Source organism: Ammospiza nelsoni, chromosome 1, assembly GCF_027579445.1.
Source record: "Ammospiza nelsoni isolate bAmmNel1 chromosome 1, bAmmNel1.pri, whole genome shotgun sequence".
NCBI lineage: Eukaryota > Metazoa > Chordata > Aves > Passeriformes > Passerellidae > Ammospiza > Ammospiza nelsoni.
The window spans coordinates 74,675,262-74,696,961 of record NC_080633.1 but is presented as its reverse complement, the minus strand read 5'-3'; the positions used below and the strand labels follow the sequence as shown (position 1 = coordinate 74,696,961).

At 34.7% G+C, this 21,700-nt stretch overlaps 1 protein-coding gene across 2 annotated transcripts in view; it reads right to left on the bottom strand.

Moving 5' to 3' along the window:
* CDH9 (cadherin 9) overlaps positions 1-21,700 on the bottom strand; it is a 98,007-nt gene that overhangs the window by 64,694 nt on the left and 11,613 nt on the right. Inside the window, exons 1-2 of one of the 2 annotated variants that reach the window (XM_059470172.1) lie at positions 19,594-19,616; positions 2,392-2,707 (exon numbers count right to left, since the gene is read on the bottom strand). In XM_059470172.1, the coding sequence (XP_059326155.1) occupies positions 2,392-2,622 (231 nt within the window). In that variant the 5' untranslated portion in view covers positions 2,623-2,707; positions 19,594-19,616. Of the gene's footprint in view, positions 1-2,391; positions 2,708-19,593; positions 19,617-21,700 lie in introns of those variants that run through there. The other variant, XM_059470163.1, reaches the window with a different exon arrangement.

Here is a 21,700-nt window from a genome sequence, read left to right as displayed (position 1 = left end):
TTGTTCTGCATGTATCCCCCATCCTTGAAGGGTGGCTACAAGCAATCCAACTGTAAAAATTACTAATTTTTTAATATTATGGCTATGATCCTCTAGAAGTTTATTTTATGATAAAGTTTCTTAATTCAGTTTATTTAAATTTTAGTACCAGATTTGTTATTCTACCCCAGAAACCCATCTGCCTGTGCATATCCATATTAAAGAGGGGAGAGATAAGAATGCTTGGTATGAACTAGTCCCCATGGGTTGGAATAAAAGTGCTCTTACTTCACACACACTAGTTTGCTAATTACCATCACTTTGAAGAGGAGAATACTAAACTTGAGATTTAAGCCTTTCTCAGAATAATATTGTTCAATGAAGTTGTTGGGGTGCTTTTTATTCCTTTTAAAAAAAATCCTCTTGTTGTAGCAGCTCCCTCTTGGTGCTGTCACGTCACATGTACCTGTGATAATATGAACTAACTAAAAATGGATTTACTGTGGTTTTATACCACTGAGGAAAGAACTGGGATCATTTCACCATGGTATAAACTGTTATAAAATCAATGAAAACACATGGAGTTCATCAGTTCAATGTAATTCCTCTTTGGAACACAGGATAATATTTGGGGTAATTTTCACCTGTTTAGAGAATCAATGATGCTGACCTCTCTCAGGGGTCTTTCTGTAATATTTTGTAGTGAAGGGTAAAAAATATCAACAAGTAATTTGAGTTAAAAGATGTGAGACATCTCAGATCCATCTGCTCTCCAGCCCTTTGGTTTTTCTTCCTGGACTTAAGTCTACGGTAATAAGGTCCAATAATTTTTTGTTAGTTTAGAACAAGTAAGATGCAATCTTACTTTGATAAGTTTGCATGTGTTGCAGTATAACATGTAAGCATTCCTTTTGTGAAACAGGGATGGTGGTGATGGTCTTGATGTAAGCTTAACTTATTTGAGTGTTAAAGTAGTTTGTGGTCATTCATCTATAGTCAGTGGGACTGAAATTAGAAGCAACTCTAATGTTTGACATTCCCTTCTCCTCTCTGACGGATTTCTACTAAGATATCAGTCTATTTTTGTCAGTCTAGGTAAATTTACAGATATGGAGTTTGAATTATTGTGTACCTTTCTGTATATTTTCTTCAAAAGTCTACTTAATATTCAGTAATACTTGTAAATATGTTGTTTTTAGAAGTATCCCTATACACTTAGTTAATTCTTTATTGGAGACCCTTTTGCCTACAACAAAACTTTTGCACACTGATAAACAGATGTAGCAATTGTATTATTTGCCTTTGTCTCATTTCTGCTACTTCACGTTAGATTTATTTAAAAGAAAACAAAATTGTACAGGTCTTGGCATGAACAAGGTAAGAATCAAGTTTTTAGTTACAAAGGCTGACTTCTTTGACATTTGTTTCTTAATATAGGGAGATGATTTTCATGGTTTCCAGATGATCATGTCTCCCAGAACCAGAGATATTAGCTAATGTTCAAAATATTTTGGAGGTTTTATCTACAAATGTCCAAATCAGTTTAGTAGCTAGGCATCTGAAAATGAGAATTAGCTGATAATAAGAGCTAGTGACAGCATTGTGGATGAATGACAGAAACGGAATTGGACATTTATTTATTTAAGCCATTAAGATAAACAATTCCTTAATTGTAAGTCACTCTGAGTGTATTCTAGATCTCTGATATTCTAGATCTTGATAAAGATGACTTGGTTATACTAGACCATAAGTCAGATCTGTGGATGTTGAGATACCAAAGGGCTAAATCTAGAAATTTTTGAGTGCCATGTTATCAGAAAAGGTAGGACTGGAGACAACAGGAATTCAGAGATGCCATTGTTGACGTTATCTGACATAGAGAGATCTCAAAGATTGTAAGACCCTACAATTCATTAATAAAACTTTCAGTTTATTTCAGAAATAACAAACTCCAGATTTTTTTTTCCCTCAAACATTACACCCCTACTTGGAATCATGGAGAGACAGTAATTTTATTGTTAACAGAATTGTATATTTCACTTGAGAAAGTATACAGCCCAGCACTCTGGTAAAAAACCATAAGGCGGATGAATGAAATCATAGCTTTTATATTCTCTTATCTAATATTTATGCTTAACAGCTGAGAAAGTGATAAAACTTGCATAGGCATCTGTTATAAGAAACTGGAACTTTTTAGTCTGAACAGTTTCCTTTCTTTTTTCACTGAACTTCTTTGTTTCTCTCACACCTTTGAACAATCATGGAACCTCAGGTGATCTGTGGTGCGCTTTGACATAACGAGAAATTAGGACCACTGCTGCACAAAAAGCAAAACAGCTGTGGAGAAGGAGTGAAAGTACCAAGGGTGTTAGATGCAACACCTTTAAAGAATCCTTTAAACACAAGGCTTACCTTGCCCACGTATTGAGTATCTGGACCTGTGTATTCTTCCAGCAGGAAAAATTGATTCCACATCCAACCACGCTTGGTGCGGTGCAGTGTTTTGCCATCATTCTCTGACAATCCTGTTATCCTTTCACTGTGTGAGTGCTTGTTAGTCCTTTTTTGGGATGGCGTCATACGAACCACATAAAACACAGAGCTCCAAAGCAAAACTGTCAGAAAGGAGTGAGTCCTCATCATTTCCAGAGACGCTGTTGGCCTCCACTCCTCTAATAATTCACCAGAACAAATTTTTCAAATGTTATATTCCTTTTGTAAGAAAAACCTAGGGGACAGAGAAAAGTGTTTGTGTAAGTTGCAGTAACTCTTTTCCCAAATGAAACAGGAACACAGTCTAGTGATCCCAACAATAACCCATGGGAATGACAAATAACCATGAAAATTACTCAGGGAGTTTTTAAGTCAAGTTCTTTAATGTCTTTTTTCATCTCATACTAGTTCACTCACACAGTACATAGACATTAATTTAAAACACAAGCTGCGTATAATACTTTCTCTGAAATCTTTAGCACCCAGCAGCATCCTGACACAAGGAAAGAGCCCAAATAAGAACTCTTCCAACCTAATCTCTTCCAGCTCAGCCTGATGCTATCTTCCCTTAGTATCTGTTCAGAACTGTCTACAAATCTAAATTCTCTGTTACTTTATGATTACTACATCCCGTTCTTCCCCTTTGCTAGCCCCCAATTGTCTAGAGGATCTTCTATTTCTGCAGAAAGGAAGTTATAAAATGAAAATTGTTAAGTATTATTGATGGCCTCCACAGATGCTTTAAACAAGAACAAAAAGTACTTGTTAGACAACTGTAGGTTCATAAGAATCCTGCTGGGGTTAATATAACTCTGCATTTGGAAAAGAATGCTCCATTTGGAATGTATTTCATTTTTCCCTGAATCAGTCTGAATGAATGGGAATTTTCATTATAAAAAACCTTACTGTAATTAGTGTTTTTCTGAAAATTACTCTGATATTTTCTGTGAAGCTTGTAAGCAATATTTATTCAAACAAAATAAATCTCATACTCTTTATCTGGCAGTGCAACTGAAGTGCCTGATGTCCCAGTGTTTTCCATAAACTTTTTCACATTAATTCTAGTTTTGCTTTAGGATATCTTTAGCTGAGCTGTCATTGTATATTACAGAAATGATAGAGAAACAATTCAGAAGCAAAAGTACATTTTGTTTGAGAGTCCTGGTCCACTAACAGTGATAGTAGTGTGAGGCCACAACACTCAGATATTTTGAAATTTAAAAAAAAGCATACAAAATTATCCCCCTTTCTTCTGCAACCCAATATTGCCAACGACTATTTTCACTCTGTTGCTTATTTGTTTGGGATTTTTGTAGAAGATGGGAAGGTAATGTTTTCTGTACAAAAGTTCATTTTGGAAATAAAATGCTTTTGTGAAAATTATTAGTCAGTTGAGAACAAAGACTATTTAATGGAAAACATTTATTGAATTGTACTCTAAAGGCCTTGATGATTAAATTACTGGAATTGTACCCTTGTGTGAAATTGTCTTAAAATGATGATATTCTGCATGGACTCAGTGTCTTAACCAGCAATTCTGAAGGAGGATCAAAGTATAAGCATTTTAGCAACTTCAAAAAGAGTTTTAGCTGAGCAAGAAGTGAAGGCTTGGAATATTTATCACTTTCTAAGATCATGTTAGAAAACAAAAAGAAAGCTACTTAATAGGTGTCATATTTATGCAGAAGATCATGTATATCATGCAGGAAAAGATGTTTTCTTTTGCTTTTTATTTTAATTGAAGAATCAAAGCACTAAGTAAATTAATTTGCATAAAATCATGAAGGTACATAGATCTTGGCATACATTCATGAATGTGTTTTATTTGAATTCCAATTTTCTCCCTTTTAATGCTCAGTATGTCACTGCTGCAGGCAGAGGGGCAAAGTGCAACTCTTCTGTGGTTAATTTAATACCAGGAAATTTTGACATTAACTGAAGAACATGTTTAGTACATGATGATCCCGTCTTGTGATTGAAATTTACTGGATACAGATCAAAAGAAAAAAACCTTGAAGTCAGCCAATCTTCCGTCCATGTTTAAGTTTGATGAGTTGAATTCCTTGTATAATACTAGACTGAATAAAGCTATTTATTAATGTAGAGCATAAGACATCATTGTTTGCACTTCAAATCCTTTCCTCTGCATCATCTGAGGCAGATTGAAGGGCCTCTTCATGCTCTGTAAATTAGATCCTGCTTAAGGTACTGCAGAATGAAAGTAGGCAGCAACAGGAACCTTTGGAAATACTGTATTCAGAAATCAGACAATCAACTTTGTCCATTGACTCTTCCTGAGTCTCTTATCTCTTCTGGACATATTCTTGCTTGATGTGTCCTCAAATAGTGCTTTCATTTGCCCTTGCATTTGGACTGTAGCTCAAGAATCCTCTTCTGTACATTCTGAATGATTATATTCAAAAGTTCATATTAATCAAATTTTGGATTTGATTACTTTTGAATTGATATGAATTATGTGTTTTAATGTAACTATTCTGATAAAGATTGTGTTTTTATATACTTAAGGTCATGACTGATTTAATTCTCTAATTGGTTGGGCCCTACCATCTTTTCTGCAGTAAGGCATAACCAGCCATAAACTAAGCAAAAGTTCCTAAAAATAACATGCATATTTGGTGGAATTTCAATGCATAGTTGAATCCATAAAATTATTAAAAATACTAAAAGTGATCTTCTAAAACGTCTAAGTCTTGAAAGACTGCTGTGGAAAAGAAGTTATTAAAAAATGCCAAAGAGTAAACATTTTTGCTTCAAAATGTCCTTAATTCAAAACCTAGACAAATCTAACACTCGGATGATTTAGTCTACTTTGATTTTACATTCTTTTTGTAACAGAGAAGGGTGGGTGACATCAATATATTTTAATTTGGCCTTCTAGAGATGTATGATTGCATCTTCAGTCTGGTGATAATTCAAAATATAAATAAAATTTCAAATGCTTCATTTTTGTTATTTCAAAACTGCACATTTTTAATTTCCTGAAATTGCCCTTATTCCTTTCTGTCCAAAGACTATTTGCCCTACTCATTTAAATGCAGGAGGGGCTTATGCTACTCTTTTCTTTGTACTCAGAGAAATACTTCAAGGTTGTCATTGGCTTATGCATCTTATCTCATGTCAGCTGTTCAAGGGGTCAGGAGTTGTGCTCTGTAGACTCAGAAGGCGAAGTTTAATGCTGAAACAAAGGATTCTGGTATGGTCTGGAAAAGTAAGACCAACTTTTCCAATTCAAAGGAACTCTGCATCATGCACAGATGTTCTGACTCTGCTAGAAGAAATTATCTCTTACAACAGCAATTTTTCAGAGAGATATTTTTCTGAAAGGAATCTAGTTTCCCATATTTTGTCCTAGCCAGGGCAGAAGTTAAACTGAGATTGCTTTAAACATGTGGTTTTCTGTGTAGCGCTGCCCTCTACTGATTTCCTTGATAATTAGTAGAACTTTACTACATAACGGTAGCATCCTTAATGTCAAGAAGAATGAAGCACGAACAAAAACAAAAAATTAAGCTACAGCCCATGTTTTCCTGCTTTTTATTTTTGAGATGACTGGAGTTTTTAGGTGTAAAGAAGCACTTATTATTCTGGGTCAATGTGTCTACTGAATATTATGATAAACATCAAATTTGATTTCCCCTCTAAGAGGACCAAAGATCTTTAGAGAATAATCTATTTTTTTCCAAGCGACCAATCACTATTCTACATGTAATCTCTTCTCACTTTATTTCTGCTCCCATCATTTAGTCAGTAAAATGTCAACTACTTGTTTTTGTCAAACAATAGAAAATTATTTTCTTTCTAGTTATCTTGGAAACTTCTCCTAAGATGGGGCATTAATGTGTTAAACATATGAATGCCAAACATTTTTGAGAACCTGCTTTTCTTCCTCATTTTGCAAAACAGTGGATCTGAGTGGAGGTAATAAGTATTTTTTATTTGTATGGTTTGAGAGAAATGTGTCTCCTTGCAGTAAGGACTTTGGTATCAGAATCCTACAACAGCTCTAGGTAAATGAATAATCTCTGTATGAAAAACATTATTCTCCTGAGAACAGTAACAACTGGAAAAAATTTATCTCTTGAAGTCCTTTTGAATGCAAAATATTCTATTTAGATTCTTCAGGTGTAGTGTGAAATAAGCCTTGCTGGGATCAATAGCACGGATTTGTTACTGATGATGCCAATTTAAATGTTTCTATAGCAATTGCCATGGTAATGTTTTTAATTAGTGCAGCACAGTCACTCTTAAGCGTGACACGAAGAAAAGCTAACCTTCAGCAACTTGATAATGTATCCCACATTAGTCTGTTTCATTTGTTAACAGTGAAGCAAAATTTGTGTTCTCAAAGAAAAAAATCTGGTGCTAAAATAGCTAAAAATAGCAGAGTTAACTGCAGCAGCAGCGCTTCATTTTGCACTCCTATCTCTAAATAAGAAAGATGTAACTAATGGTCAGGATGATCCGAACAATCTGTAAAACTAAGTATGTATTTTAACGAGATATAGCGAATATAAATCCTGTGTAGCCCGCATGCATGGGAGCAGTCTCATTGGCTTTGTCAGCCTTTTTTGGAAAAAACATATCTGAATGCAACTTTAATCTACCTAGACTGAGCACTAAGAATGGTGAAGCTGCAGCAACAAAAGGCTGTGCTATAAACAGCACACTGGCACCGATAATCCCAAGATTTAGGAAGAGGCTGGATCTGTGCCACTGTAGGTTTACTTTTATCACTTCCCCAACCAATTAAAGAGATCCCAGGATGCATACACATGATTCCCTCTGGCTGCAGCACTCAAATTCTCTGAGTGCAGTCATACTGCAGACCTGAATATAGTCTTTGGATGTATGGTTTTCTAAAAAAAGCATTATGGTTTAGCATTCTTCTGTCCAAAAGCTTTTTTTCTTCCCTCTTTCTATTCATGGATAAAGATGAGGTTTGAGCTAAGCATAAAAAGATTAAAAGTAAACAACCAATGTGCAAAACTTGAGGTAACCAAGAAATTATTTCTAGGAGAGCTGAAGCAGGTTTTGAGGATGCCCAAAGCTTAAGGGACAGGTTTTTTTAAGTAATGAACACCCATTCTTTGAGTACAGGTACTCAGATCCTCTTCAGGCACAGAAACATGGGCCACACTAAAGAAACACTTTCCCACTCACCATCTCCCACCGCAAACCTTCCAGAATAGACTTTCAGAACTGTTTTTTGCCTATCAGGTTGCTTATCTGTTCACCACTGAATATGGTGAAGCTCACTAGAAAATTTTGCCAGGAAACAGCTGAAGGCAATTCTTTATTTCTGGGACATCAGTGCGGGTTCCCTTAGCTACATGAGTCATACTAATAAAAATAATAGGGAATTTGAACTAACAGCAATTTGTATTGGAATGTCTGTTGAGTTAATGTCTTTAGGCAAACGAATCTATGGTTTGTAGGTGCATTAGGATAAACATTTCTCTTGCTGTGACAAGAGAGAGTTAGCATTTATTTTAGAGTTTTTCCAGACTCTTGGGTATCTAAATTGGAGATACATGTCGAAATTCACCTCATCATGGCCTGAGTCACCCTCTCAATAGCACTCACAGTGAGCAACTCAAATCCCCTGGGTGGATGGATCTGGCAAGAGAACATGTTGATTCATATTTGGACAAACCCCACTGGCAGAATTGTGCAGAGGCAAAGTTGTGATTTAAAGCAACTCTCCCTGGGCAATGCAAATACCATCTGCCCTTCTCTGGAACAAGTATCTTCTGAGGAGCAGATGAAACTTTTTCTAGACAGTTTCTTGCCCAACCATACTTCCCTCAGCTGAGAACGATGCCTTCAGTATTCCCAACCCATCATGCAAAAGGGCCTCTCAATTCTTAGCAATAATATTAAATGAAGCTAAAAGAGACTTTTAAAATATCTGCTTCCAGGCAGGCCACTAGAATAGGCATGTGAAATGTGCATTTTCTCATTGCAATAAAAAAATATTTTTTTCTCCAATAATGAACATTTTTACAGGATCTCTTTTTCATCAATGTGAGGAGAACAAGGAAATATAACACTTGTGAACCCTTAAAGCAAGGACTTTTGAAGATATTCCTTTGATCTTTAGTATTGATTTTTCTCTACAGGGAACACATTTCACTCTTTTCATATAATGAAGCTGTATTATACGTTTTTATGCCACACCTTATTTACAAATGCAACACATTCATCACATTCATGGTTTTAAAGAACAGCCTTTAGAAACATGAGGAAAAGTAAGTGCTATCATAAAAGCAAAATTTTTTCTCTTTTCCTCCCCTTAAGGATTGTTTCACATATTCTCACTCATAACCTGGTTGTCTGTACTTTGACATTGATACTCTGCAGGTGTCTAAATTAAGGCATTTATTTTTGCTGTGTTATTGAGGGTTGAGGTTTTCAGGAGTTGGGGTTTTCTTGTTTTCTTGTTTTTTTGTTTTCTTGTTTTTTTCATAAGCAACATAGCTTTCTATCTGCCAGATACAAACCCAAACCGAAATCTGGAGGTATAGGCCCCTATTTTCCAGACATATTGATTCTCATTATTCTCTCTGCATGAAACAGATGAGATTCATCTATGGCAACACTGTTAATGACAGGATTTACCAGTTCTCCTGATAACTGGGACTACACACTTTCTCTAAATTTCCTTTTCTTACTGCTTCATTATGTATCAGTCTGCTCTGGTCACACATCAAGCTCCTAACGAAGCGTACTGAGATTCCACATCTGGTGCCTCCTATCTCTGCATATCTCCTGAGCATGGCATGTACCACAACGACAGCTTGCTAAACTTCCTGAGTCTACAGCTTGTATAATGGCACAAGAGGTTTATACAAGCTAGAATTTCTCAGAATAAATATATCTTCAAGCTAGTATCTCAAGGTCTTTTTAAAAACTTCAATCTCTGACATTCTCTTTTTTGTTTGTTCATGTACATCTGAGTCATAAGAAATCTTGTTCCTATAGAGAAGGACTTAATTGCTGCCTGCAAGGGATTCACTTATGCATTCACTTCTCTGGACTGCAAAAACTGAGTTGCTGACCAATTAAAGGTGGTTAGCAAATTCAGAATGTAATTGTAGCCCATTGTTGCTGCTTCCTTCCTCAGGGAATTGAGCAGCTGCTGAATGCTGTCATTTATTAGAGATCAGCCTCCTTTATGTCCTTCTGCTGTCTCCAATGGGATCACAAAATCTAAAGTCTTATTTTCAGAGCTCAGCAGGACTCTTGCAAGCATAGGAATTCGTACACAGAAATGCTTATTTCTTCATACAAAGAAATGAGAGTAACCTTAACATATTTTTTTGCTATTAGTTTATCTCAGGTAGTCTGAAAGGAGTTTGATGCAGCTGAGGTTTATCCTATATTTCCATAACAAACACTTTAAAATACCTACAAATGGTTATTCTTTCACTCGCAAGAATAAAATCGATAAAATTATAAATTTGGAAATATAAATTTTGATAAATTTACTTTTTCTTATTTCTAGGTCTGAATCTCTTCTTAAAAATTAAAAACATTCCCCTAAAAAAAGACCCCAAAAAATCGTTCACTCAGATGTCATTTTAATGAAAAACAAACGTGAAACATGAATAAATTCAAAATCAGTGTAATAAAGTAGTGCCTATTTTGTTAGTAACCTGACAGTACAATTAGGGGTATATTCAACAAGCAGACACTCATGGTAACACCTAAGTGTGGAGAAGCCTATAATAGTTTTACTTCTGCATTTTCTTAGTCTCCAAATACAAGGTAGTAGTCCCCCACAGATTCTCTTTGCCATGACTTTCTCAAAGTTTCCTTTGAAAGCATATATGTGTCTCAGAGAAACAATATTCTGCAAAGAGACTCATGTTTACCAGTCCTGTGAAAAGAACAAACCCTTTTTGTTTGTTTTTGAACGTTGTAAATGACATCTTCATTAGACAAGGAGTACAGCCATTGGAAGTCATGGAAAACAGTTATTCCCTCTCCACTCTTTTTGCCACTGATGAATGTATGGACTTAAATCAATTTCTCCCTCAGCTGTCATTTTTCCAAGATGGAAAGCTCTGGGACTTCCTGCTTAATCATTTTTTGTATGGAAGCTGTGCCAGATTTTCAATTGCACCTGTAGCCTTCCTCTGAATCTCTTCTGGTTGTTTTTTTTTTTTTATATATCTCTTCAGCAATCATAATTTGTTGCTTCATGAATTTATAAACAGCAGCTTAATCACCTTCTCTACTTAATTTCATCATGATATATGGCATACCTTGCTTTTTTATTGACCACACAGCCCTGGGCCAAAGTTTTCCTGTATTATCTCTTGTCACATTATGGTGTTATTTCCCAATGGCAGTAGAAAGAATTTATTATTTTAAATGTATAGTCTGGGTTTTGCCTTGTGTGTGATTTCACATAGTTTCATAAGAATTTGTGTCATCATGTATCATTTGGATGCCCACTCATTTATTGTATAGACTTCAAATGTAGGTATGTCAAACTCCTGTAGCTATTAGACCATTGTGAGGTAGAGTTTTGTTGGCATAGCAAGGCTCAAATCAATAATTTAACTTCCTTATTTTCTCCCTACCTCAGTCCAAAGTGTGTCTACCACATCCATACTGTCTATCAAATTTCATGATGGGAGTTTTCTGGGAGAGTGACAGTTGGTACAACAAAATAATGTTAGAGTCTATAATTGCATTGAAAAGTTACATACAAAGTACATTACAAAGTTTCAGAGTTGAAGTGTGTTAGTAGAACCACAGTCATAAGATTCCTTTACACACCCACTTAGCTTTATGATGCTCTGCTGTGGTGGTTTATCCCCAGGTGGAAGCTAAGCCTCACCCATAATTAGAACAGGGGAGAGATCCAGAAGTACAAAAGTGAGAAAACTCATGGGTTGAGATAAACACAATTTACTAGGTAAAACAAAAGCTACAAACAAAAAAAAGAAAAACAAGGAATTCATTCACTGCTTCCCATAGGCAGGCGTTCAGCCATCTCAAGGAGATCTGTCTCCATCTCACCACATTTAATGGTTACTTGGGAAGACAAACTACTTTATGCCTAACGCCCTTCTTTTTCTTTTTCTCTGCCCAGGTTTGTATCTTGAGCATGATGCCAGATGATCTGGAATAGCCCTTGGGTCAGTTGAGGTCAGCTGTTGTGGCTGTGACCCCTCCCAGCTTGTCGTGCACCTCCAGCCTGCTCACTGCTGGGGGGCTGTGAGGAGCAGAAAAGGCCTTAGCCCTGGGTAGGCCCTGCTCAGCAGTAATGAAAATGCTTCTGCATTATCAACGCTGCTTCCACCACAAATCCAAAACGCAGTTCCATACTAGCCATTGTGAAGAAAATTAATTTAATCCCAGCACATGCTGAATGTCACTTGCAGCGCTTTTCACCTTGATATTCAAACCTGCTTTCAGTTTATTTATGGGTATGTGCAGTGCTGGCTCTAGTACAGGTCCCTGTGGAACACTAAAACAGATACTTCAATGTCAAAACTCATTATTTACTTCTCCCTGCCAGTTTCTGTCATTTAATCAAATGAATGGATTATCTTTCTTTTAAATTATTATTTATTAATTAAATTAAAATAACTTATAAAATAATTGTTATATAATGCATTACTGATATATGCAGGGACCTTCACTTCTAGCTCATGGGTGCTTAAGATCTTTTGGTGATTCACCCTGTGAAAAGCCTTCTGGAAGCAGAACTCTTATCAAAGAGATCAAAGATACCTGTATGCTTAATGACGGCTCAGAGAACTTGAATAGGTCTGTGAGGCAGGACTTTCCTATTGAAGAGCTACACTGACTTTTCCCCAGTACCCCATGTGTCTAACTATTATGTTCTTTATGAGTATTGTTAACTGCTTCACTCATTTGGGGACCAGGTGTAGTTTCAGTTCTACCAGGAACAAGTTGCAAGAACAGTTTTTTAAAACTTAGTATTGCTTTTGATACCTTGAAACACTCAAGTAACAAAGAAATTCAAGTGAAAAGTTAGAGAAAATAATGAATATTTTAGCAGCTTCAACACTGACGTTTTTAGGATTCATGGTAGTATGTGTGAAGTGGCTGCCAACTTGAAATCCCACTGTACTGAAATGAAATCTTCTGCTGAGCCCCTGGTCAAATAAATAAATATACAAATAAACAACCCTATGTAGCATTTATTCCTTTAGGAATTATACTCCTTGTCTTTTTCCCCCTGAAAACTGTGACAAATGAACCACAGAACACTGGGTATTCACAAACACAGTGCTGATGGTAAAATGTTTCAAGGAACTTCTCAAAGAAGCTTTTAATCATAGCAGTTTGTTAAATTGTTTCTCCATTCTCCGATGAAATGACAGAAAGGGCATCACACTAATGCATAGCTCTGGACATTAGGTAAATATGCTTTTTTTAGTGGAGCCTGTTCTGCAATTTGTTCCCTAAGAGGTTATATTTATATTCTCTCCCAAGGGCTAATAGCTTGGCTGTGGCCCTCTGGTGTTTGAAAGTCCTGCAGAGAAGGCTACCAAGAAAAATGAGTAGCTCAGAGTTTGGTTTTAATGTTCAATTTCATAATGAAAATTTGATTATATTTTTCCCCATGAGGTTTTGAGATCTCCTGTAGTATTTTCTGAAATTGGCCTCCTCAAATTTGTATGATTAGTGAAGCCTTCATATGTTTATAAACATATTTATTTGTTCCTCCCATGGCAGGAAATTTCAAAATACTTCAGACCCACCTGGAACTGAATCTAAAGGTAGAAAAATATGTCATCTGCATATGTCTTTAATAATTAATTGTGCTCTGATGATGATGTAGTTGTTATTGCTTATACCAACTATTTTGCAATCTGTTTTATTTTATTTTGTTTCTAGCTACCAGAGAAGGAAATAGCTAGCTCATTTCTCTTAAAATACAAGTCAACTTTAAAATGGCATGTGACATACTTTCCTTAGTAATGCCTGAACCAGAACTGAGAGTTTAATAATCTATATCTCAGCATGAATTTCCAGAACATTCAGACTTTCATGTGATTTATTTGGATTAATTCAAAACACTCAGAGGGCTATTCAGACAGCATTTCAGAATTGCCTCCTGTACTTGTCCTTTTGGTTAAAAGTCAGTAAAAAGCAAAATTATAACTGCATGAAACCATGTATATGCTTCCAGTTTCAGAGTAAAAAAAAGAGTAGAAATATGATCAAAAGAGTTTATATAGCAAAGCATTTGCTTTGTGGTTTCTGGTCTAGTACTTTTGGCCTAGCTTTGCCTGAAAAGGCAAAGTACCTTTGGCTTTAAAACTTTTTTGCATAAGCTCAAATGCCTGTGATAGTCTCGCTCCCTTCTTGCATTCCTAAAAAATCAAGGGAAATTGGTATATGAGGAGACATATCTTTGTCTGGGCTTCATACGGCTAAGACAAGTCATAAATATGTGACTTCATAGAAAACAAATTAACTCAAGCATATAACAGGAAAAAAAGGTGCATAGTTAATCTATTCACAGCAATGTGTCAGGATCTAGTTTTTAATCTTCTAATCTTTTCTTGGTTTAAATAGGAGTAGATAATGCAAATGAAACAAACTTATGCTTTGTACAAGTGAATTTCTTCCCTTTTTTTATCTTTTGGATTCTGCAATCTTTATTTCAGCCAAATGTTGCTGTTTTGTTTCAGTGGTATGGCTGGGAGTATGCAGCATCACTTAGTGAAACAGCCTAATTTCTATTTTCAATAAGGCTTGCTAAATTGCCTTGTTTTTCCTAACTCTGAAACACTGTCATTATATGCACTATCCACAGGCAGTTCTTCATGGGAAAGATATACCTTCATCTAAATCTCATTACTGCAGTGTTGATTATAAAATAAACATTTTATAGCAACTGTTACTAACAAATAGAATGAATAATAATGACCCAGCATATCAAATGCAATTGTCCTGTTGCAGTTCTGGTGTTGAGAAGAGAAAACACATTGCAATGGCGTAACAAAATGACCATCATGACAATAATTTTAAGTTAGTTGATATAAATCCAGTTAATTTTATAATTGTACAGCTTAACATCTTAATGAATGTAAAGGAATGGATATTTTAGTAATAGAAAGTGCTAAACAAAACCTCTAAATCCATTCATTTATATGTTCCTGCCTAACATCAATATTTTTAATAAAGGCAATAAGGAAGCCATAGGAGGGGGGTTTGAGTGAAATAAACTCTGCCTTCTAGCTGACACTGCTGAAGTAATTGAATAGTGCTGCTGAATTGTGCAAAAGCATTTTTTTAAAAAAAACATTTCCAGTTGTCTCACAGCAGCAGAGATACATGAAGAAAATTGAGCCTGGAGTTATGCAGAAGAATGGCGGTGTGCTTTCAATACTTGGGAAAAAAAAAATCCAAATTCAGAATTAAATACAACAATATCTATAAATCCAACAATGATTGCTAATCTTGCATTACAAAAAGATCTTAAGCCATGGAAGTTTAACCTCTGTCAGGAGTCACTATTTTGTATCAACTGATGCCTTTCAACAGTTTTACTCTTTCCTCACTCTTAACACTTAATAAAATGAATTTTGTTTCACAAGAATTTTTTTTAAATTTTAAAAATGTTAAATTTCTTTTTCTTCTTCAATGGTATCTTCAAAAATTTCCCAAAATGAATGCATATAAATGTGTGGATTTTTAAATATGTTGCATTTAAAATGGAAATTCCAAAAAAAGAACCCAAGTGACCATTCATTTCATTTTTCACTCACTGTTAAAAATGAAGTAATAATAGTGTAAGAGTAAAATTTGTCCCTTTCTGGTCACTTTTTTAGAAAGTAAGTTCTATTAAGTGCTTTCATCAATCATCTTTTTATTGTTCTCTATTTAGTATTAACAAGACTGCTAAAATAAGGAGCAATCCATCAGAGTTTCATGCTCCAGTTTTTATAGGAACTTGATAGACTAATGTTTAACATATTTAAAAATATTCTAACTACAGAGCTATCTTGGAAATGTGTGTCTATTTTATAAAATTGACACCTATAATATATTTGCATTTTGCAAGAAACTTATAAAAGCATATTTTTATTGATTTCATTAATAATTTCTAAGCAAAATCTTTGGGAAAAATAGTGCCCTGTGGAGATTGTTTTTGATGTTAAAGACATGATGAGTTTTTCTATTATTGCATACTAGATATCTGTTATCCAAAAGAGGGAGCCATAACATTATACTATACCTTTGCACTTTGTGAGACAGTGAAGCTGCTTAAATTCTTATTATTCCTCTTTCTTAAAGATGATGCTTGCTTTGAGGTGTCTTTTATTTGTTTGTTTTCTATTAATAAGTGTAACTCAGAACTAGATAATACACGCTAATAATCTTACTGCATCTGAGTGAAATGTTTACAGTAAAGACAAATATGCTTTAGCAAACATCCTGTCATGGAAAAAAGAAGTTGAAATAAATTTTCTTGCTCTTGCTTTCACCCACATGCATTTCTACCAATTTTGAGAAAAAAGTATAGTCTCTTTTTATTTATTTCACATCTTTTGAAATGGAATATATATACATATAAATATCAAATGAAAGTGCCTAAGGGTGTTTTCTAAACATAGTTTGATTACGTGTCTCTGTAAAAAGTGTGATTGACTTAAAATATCACTCTATATAACTGACAAGACTTCCAGTTATTAAACATTTGATTAGAGGAACACAGCACTTATAAAGGTGTTGCCTGTATTTTGGAAAACATAGGCTAGATTGCTTTCATATCTGAAAGGTCAGTGGACAAGAATGTATCTGAAGGAGTAGAATGGAAAAGCACAGCGCGATCAATAATGTGTGTTTTACTTTCACAATTTCTTCACAGCATTCTCTTTTCATGAGTTTCATGCGCCGCACTGGGATTCCAACACAGCCTTGTAACCCTTTGTGAGGGAAGACTTATGGTATTCTCAGCATCAGAGGAGTATTGATAGTTGTTTAATCCCTTTCTAATATTTTTGACTAAAGTATCAGTTTGGTTTTCCTGTTGATTTACAAAGGGGAAGCTCTCTTTATGGTTTGTCTGTGACTACGTCTCAGTATTTTGTAGCAATGTATTGGCTGGAAATAAATGCTGATTTTACAGACCTATTTGGTCTGTAAATGAGAATGACATGCCAATGAGAAAAGACATGCCAAGTTAAAGTTCCAGAGATGCAAGTCCAAATGCATATTCTGTGGATGAAAGCGTAAATGTAAAAGTATGCTCCCCCTTGTATGGAATGCGATTTCTTCTAGTATGTTTCTTCTTATGCCTAAATTAAACTTCATAGAATAATATGTTATGTAATTTAAAACATTATGTCCCTCAGTTTCTTCTTGATTTGGTTGTTGGTTTTTTTGTCTTTAGTGAGATGAATGCTGAATAAATAAGAAAAAGAGGAAGGCAAGTACCGGAAAGGGAAAGAGCAAGTGAGAGGATGAGGAAAGCACCGAGAAGATGAGGAAAAAGGAGAAGATAGGGGATACAAACACTTGAGAACAACAAAGGTGCAGGAGAGGAGAATAAGTGTTCTTCAGAGAAGAGTATAAAGTTAAACATTCCATTTGTAGCATTTATTTGTTAGATGAATCATGGCTGTCTGTTAGAAACACTTCCCAGTTACGCACCTCAAGAAATGTGGGTCTGGTGTTTTCAGAGCTGCAAAATATCAGCAAGTCCATGAATTAAGCTAGTTTTATACATGGTCAGAAATTCTGACAAAAGTCTTTGTTACACTGGATCTACTGTTTCATTTGTTTCAAGATTTTTCTTACTGGAAATATTTGTAAGAGCAGTACTTTCTCAATGTATTTTTAGAGCCTCTGCTACTTTCAGTGAAACTTTAAAGATAACATTTGTCTGTGAATAAACATCAGTCACACAAATTGGTATTTACCACAGTTGTATCTGATGTCACATAACAATTTCTACTCTAATAAAATATATAGATAAGTTTTAGGAAAACTGCTATGTTATTGAGGTTATGATGTGAGTTCACTGTAAAGTAGACAAGTAGGACTGCAGATTTTCTCAAGAAAAGAAAATGGATAAAGCATGATTCCACCTAAAAATAGGTGAAAAAAGCAGAAAAAAAGCATCTAGGCAGTTTCTTCTCCACTCTGAAATTCATTAGACAGGTTTTGCTTATCTCCTATCTTCTTGTGGCAAGCAGACAATCCAGCCTATGATGCACCTTGACGTAACAGCTTGTGACTTGGCCTCCAGGTAATTTTCTCCACCAACATATCTGAACTCAAAATTTACAAAAATGAGAAGTTTTTAATCTTCATCAAGTTATTATTTGTTAAGAATTTAACAAAATAAAGAATTCACCATAATTTACTCTCATCACCAGTATTTTTTTTCAAATTTCCCAAGAAAGGAAAATTCTATACTTGGTATATTTTCAAATTTAAGTCAAATTTTTCAGTTTTACTATTGATCTTTTATGAGTTTCTATTATATGGCCTCACAATATGAAAACAACTTTCGACTTTGTCATTTTCATAGTGACATGAAATGTTTTAATAATTCATATGAAACAATAAAATCAGCTATATCTAATACAAAAATTAAATACATCTTCTAATTTCCATAATGGATCCATCTCCCACTTGTGTCATAAAGAAAGTGAGTAATCTTGCAGAGCCAATAATTTCATACCATAAAAAAAGTCATTAAGTAGTCACAAAATAAATTAAGAACTTGAGGGTAAACTTATTTCTTGTCTTGGGCCTTCCCTTTTTGTCTGGAATACATAAGAAAACACTTCTGTTAACATCACCCTGAATGTGCTAAAATTATAAAAGAAAATACGTAGAAAATTATATTATGTGTTAAACTTTCCTCATTTGGATGTGTGTGATCACTGGGAATGTAATTAAAACAAAAGTGCTTACTCTAGCCATGTTTTCACTTTTTGTTTTCCCTCTTAGCATTTGAAAATATATTCATATTTACTTTATGTTCAACGAAGTTCTTTTATGTATCATCAGACCTACTTTAAATACTCTGTAATCAAGTCAATAACATTCATACTTTCAATTTATCATCTTGTTTTAATGATAAAAGTCCTCTGTCATACAGTGAACTAAGATTACTTAATTATTTTCTGATTCTAATGCAGGTTTTATCTACACCTACACTAAAAAGTGGCTATAATAGGAATTTAGGTAGTGACTTCATAAACAGAATTCCCAATTTCTAGTGATTTTTTTATAATGTATAAAATTTAATTTTACATTTTCTTTCTGAAAGCCATGTATTTTTCTAACATATTTATTTCAGTAGATCTCATTTTGGTTTGCATTTAAAGATTAAACATGGTAAGGTGCTCTTTATTTCCATTGTCTTTTTCTTCATCACTTACACAGGACATTATTTCAATAACCAATTATTCTTTGTAGGGGAATTTTGTTCTTTTTTTTCTCTTACCTACATGTATTGCATTAGCTCTGCCCACATGTGCATAATACTGCTTATATTTTTCTCTCTTTTAGTGTTTGCACGACATTTGAGAACTTTCTTCTTAGCTGTCTAAGTCAGTAAAAGCATTCTGCTATCTCCAATGGCTTGCAGTTAGGTTGCTGTTGCATTTCTATGTTTTTTTCACTTTGCCTCTGTCTCTACCTTTTAATGAAATTTTTTTTCAAAATTTATAAATTCTAATACTTTTTAAAGTCATGGCTTCTTCAACACATTAGTAATGTATACATTTGATTTTCAATTTTTAAACTAAAGATTTTAGCCCTGTGTCTAATTTGTGTTTGTCTATTGTTCTTGTTATGTCGTACTCATGTATAGCAATTTTTTTCAATCTATTATTTTATTTTAACAAAAGAACATACTACTTTTATAAACACTATGTTCACTATATTATATTTATCTCATTTAAAGTTATATTAAAATTATATTGCAATCTCATTTTGATAGTTGAGAAGATATACTTTCCCTTTCTCTGCCAGCCTATGCAGAAAGAAGCCTCTTTATATTATCTGTATTTTCATCTAACTTTATCCTCTGCTGTATCAGAAATCACTATCTGTTGGCATTTTGCAATAGTTTTGTCTGACATTTACCTTGAAAGCAACATGGATTTTTTTCCACTTGTTTGCTTGAATACCGATGACTTCTGCGCAGAAGAAAACACATTTAAAAAATCCAAATAGTTTTGTTCACATAATATGTTATAATTGGATTTTTCATTTAATGTTATCTATCTACTCACATTTCATACACATGGACATGATACAAGTAATGTGAATTCTGTGCACATACCAATCCCTATGCAGGGAGAAGGATGTGAAGAGACCAGAAAGGAAGATTTGTAATAGTTTAATATTAATAGTTTAATAGGATTGCACAACCATGTTGACGATTTCCCCACTTATTGCTATTGCCGAGCTCGTGGAGCCTGGTGGGCGCAGGAACTTCAGCTGTTGTGAAAAAGCTGGTGCTCAGTTGTGCAGTGCATTCTGCCCTTTCTGTCCCTTTGCAGCCCTCAAGTCTTCTGCTTGGCCTTTTAATGACTGTGACAATATTTCCCCCCTTTATCAAGATTGGATCTAAATGTTACCGATGTCCATGGGAATATTCAGCAAGAACATGATGAGCTTTCCATCAGAACTATGCCCACTTCTGTTGTTTACCTGAAGCTTATACTTGATTGCTGTCATAGAACACTTTAAAATTGCAACACTTTGTTGCAATTACTGACCGGTAATTGGCAATTTCTGAGGGTCACCACTGGAATACTAATTTCTGTGGTCTCCAATAAAACAGCTACATTCTTTCAGAACCATGAGATAGAACTGTATTATTATAAAGACAATGCATGTGATGTCCTCATATTATTTGCATGATTTTCTCATGTTGTATTATTTCTTGCTTCAAGATTTAAATTCAGTACTTTAGTCTGAGGTCAATGAAAAAACATGTTGTTCAAGCCAGCAAATATTTTATCTGAACAATAAACTATGACTGTTTTCACTCTCCCATTGTATCAGTAAATTAACAGGACTTCAAAAGTAAAATCATTTGGTTATTCTTATAAAAGATGGCGTTTAAGGCAAAATCTAAATTTAAACAATGCAAGATTATATCCATGCAAGCTTTGGAACTTGTAAATAGCTTCATTTTAAAATTAGAAGGGTTCAAATGGCTTGTTTTTAAAACTGCACTGTCTGTGACTTCCTCATTATCCTCTTGTCCTTCAGTTTTCTTAGTGATAGCACAATCCCAATAAAAATATGAATAAAAAATTCTCCACTCCCTGTTCTTTTATAATCTCTTCCTTTTTCTTTTTTTCAGTCTATGGTCTAACAAAAAAAAAAAGGTTACTTAGGCCACATATCTTTTCTTTGCAAACCTCTAATCTGTTGAAAATGCAGTAGCCACATATGGTTCTAAATTGCTCCTTTTTGATTCCTACAGATTACAGATACTATAAATATTTTCTGTCAGGAAAGTGCAATTCTGTATGACAAATTTCAAGCTGTTTGTAATTGGGCTATATATTTTTTGTGTAGTTCTCTTAGAAACAGGCTCCTGAGAAGTTTGCAGACTCACAGGGTAAGAACCTCTTAAACCAGTGTATCCCTAGGCATCTAGGTAGTGCTGTGTTGTTCTACTAGAGCTGGCTTCAGTGTCTAATATACAAATAATAATTGACTTTCATTTAAGTAATAGGCAATATTTTCCATGCCAGGGGAATAAAGAAATATTAACAATATTTCTAGTAGTTATTAGTTATAATTTGTGCCAAGTAGTCACTATTGTTGGGAATAAATGTGATAGAGGCGTATGTAACTTGACTTACTGATGACTGCTGTAATAGCACAGCACGCTATGGATATCCAGTGATATGGATGCATGTCCTTAGGCCAGGTGGGATCCTATGCTTAGCCCGATCCCCTTCCTTTTCTGGAGTCCTCCTCATGATGGAGTACAAATGTCAGTAATTACCCTTACCCTTCTCACTCTTTCCCGGTTTCAGCATCAATAAAGTGTTAAGACAAACATGATAGTGGCATTAATTCTTTTGGACAACAGGTCAGGAAGACTTGGAACAGAGAGAAGCATCTTTTCTTGTACTTGATAAACCCGTTTGGTCTCCAGAACACAGGAAAAGGAATTTTTGCTGACAGACCATCCTTTAGCGAAGGGTTCCACCTTCTTTTTCCTCAC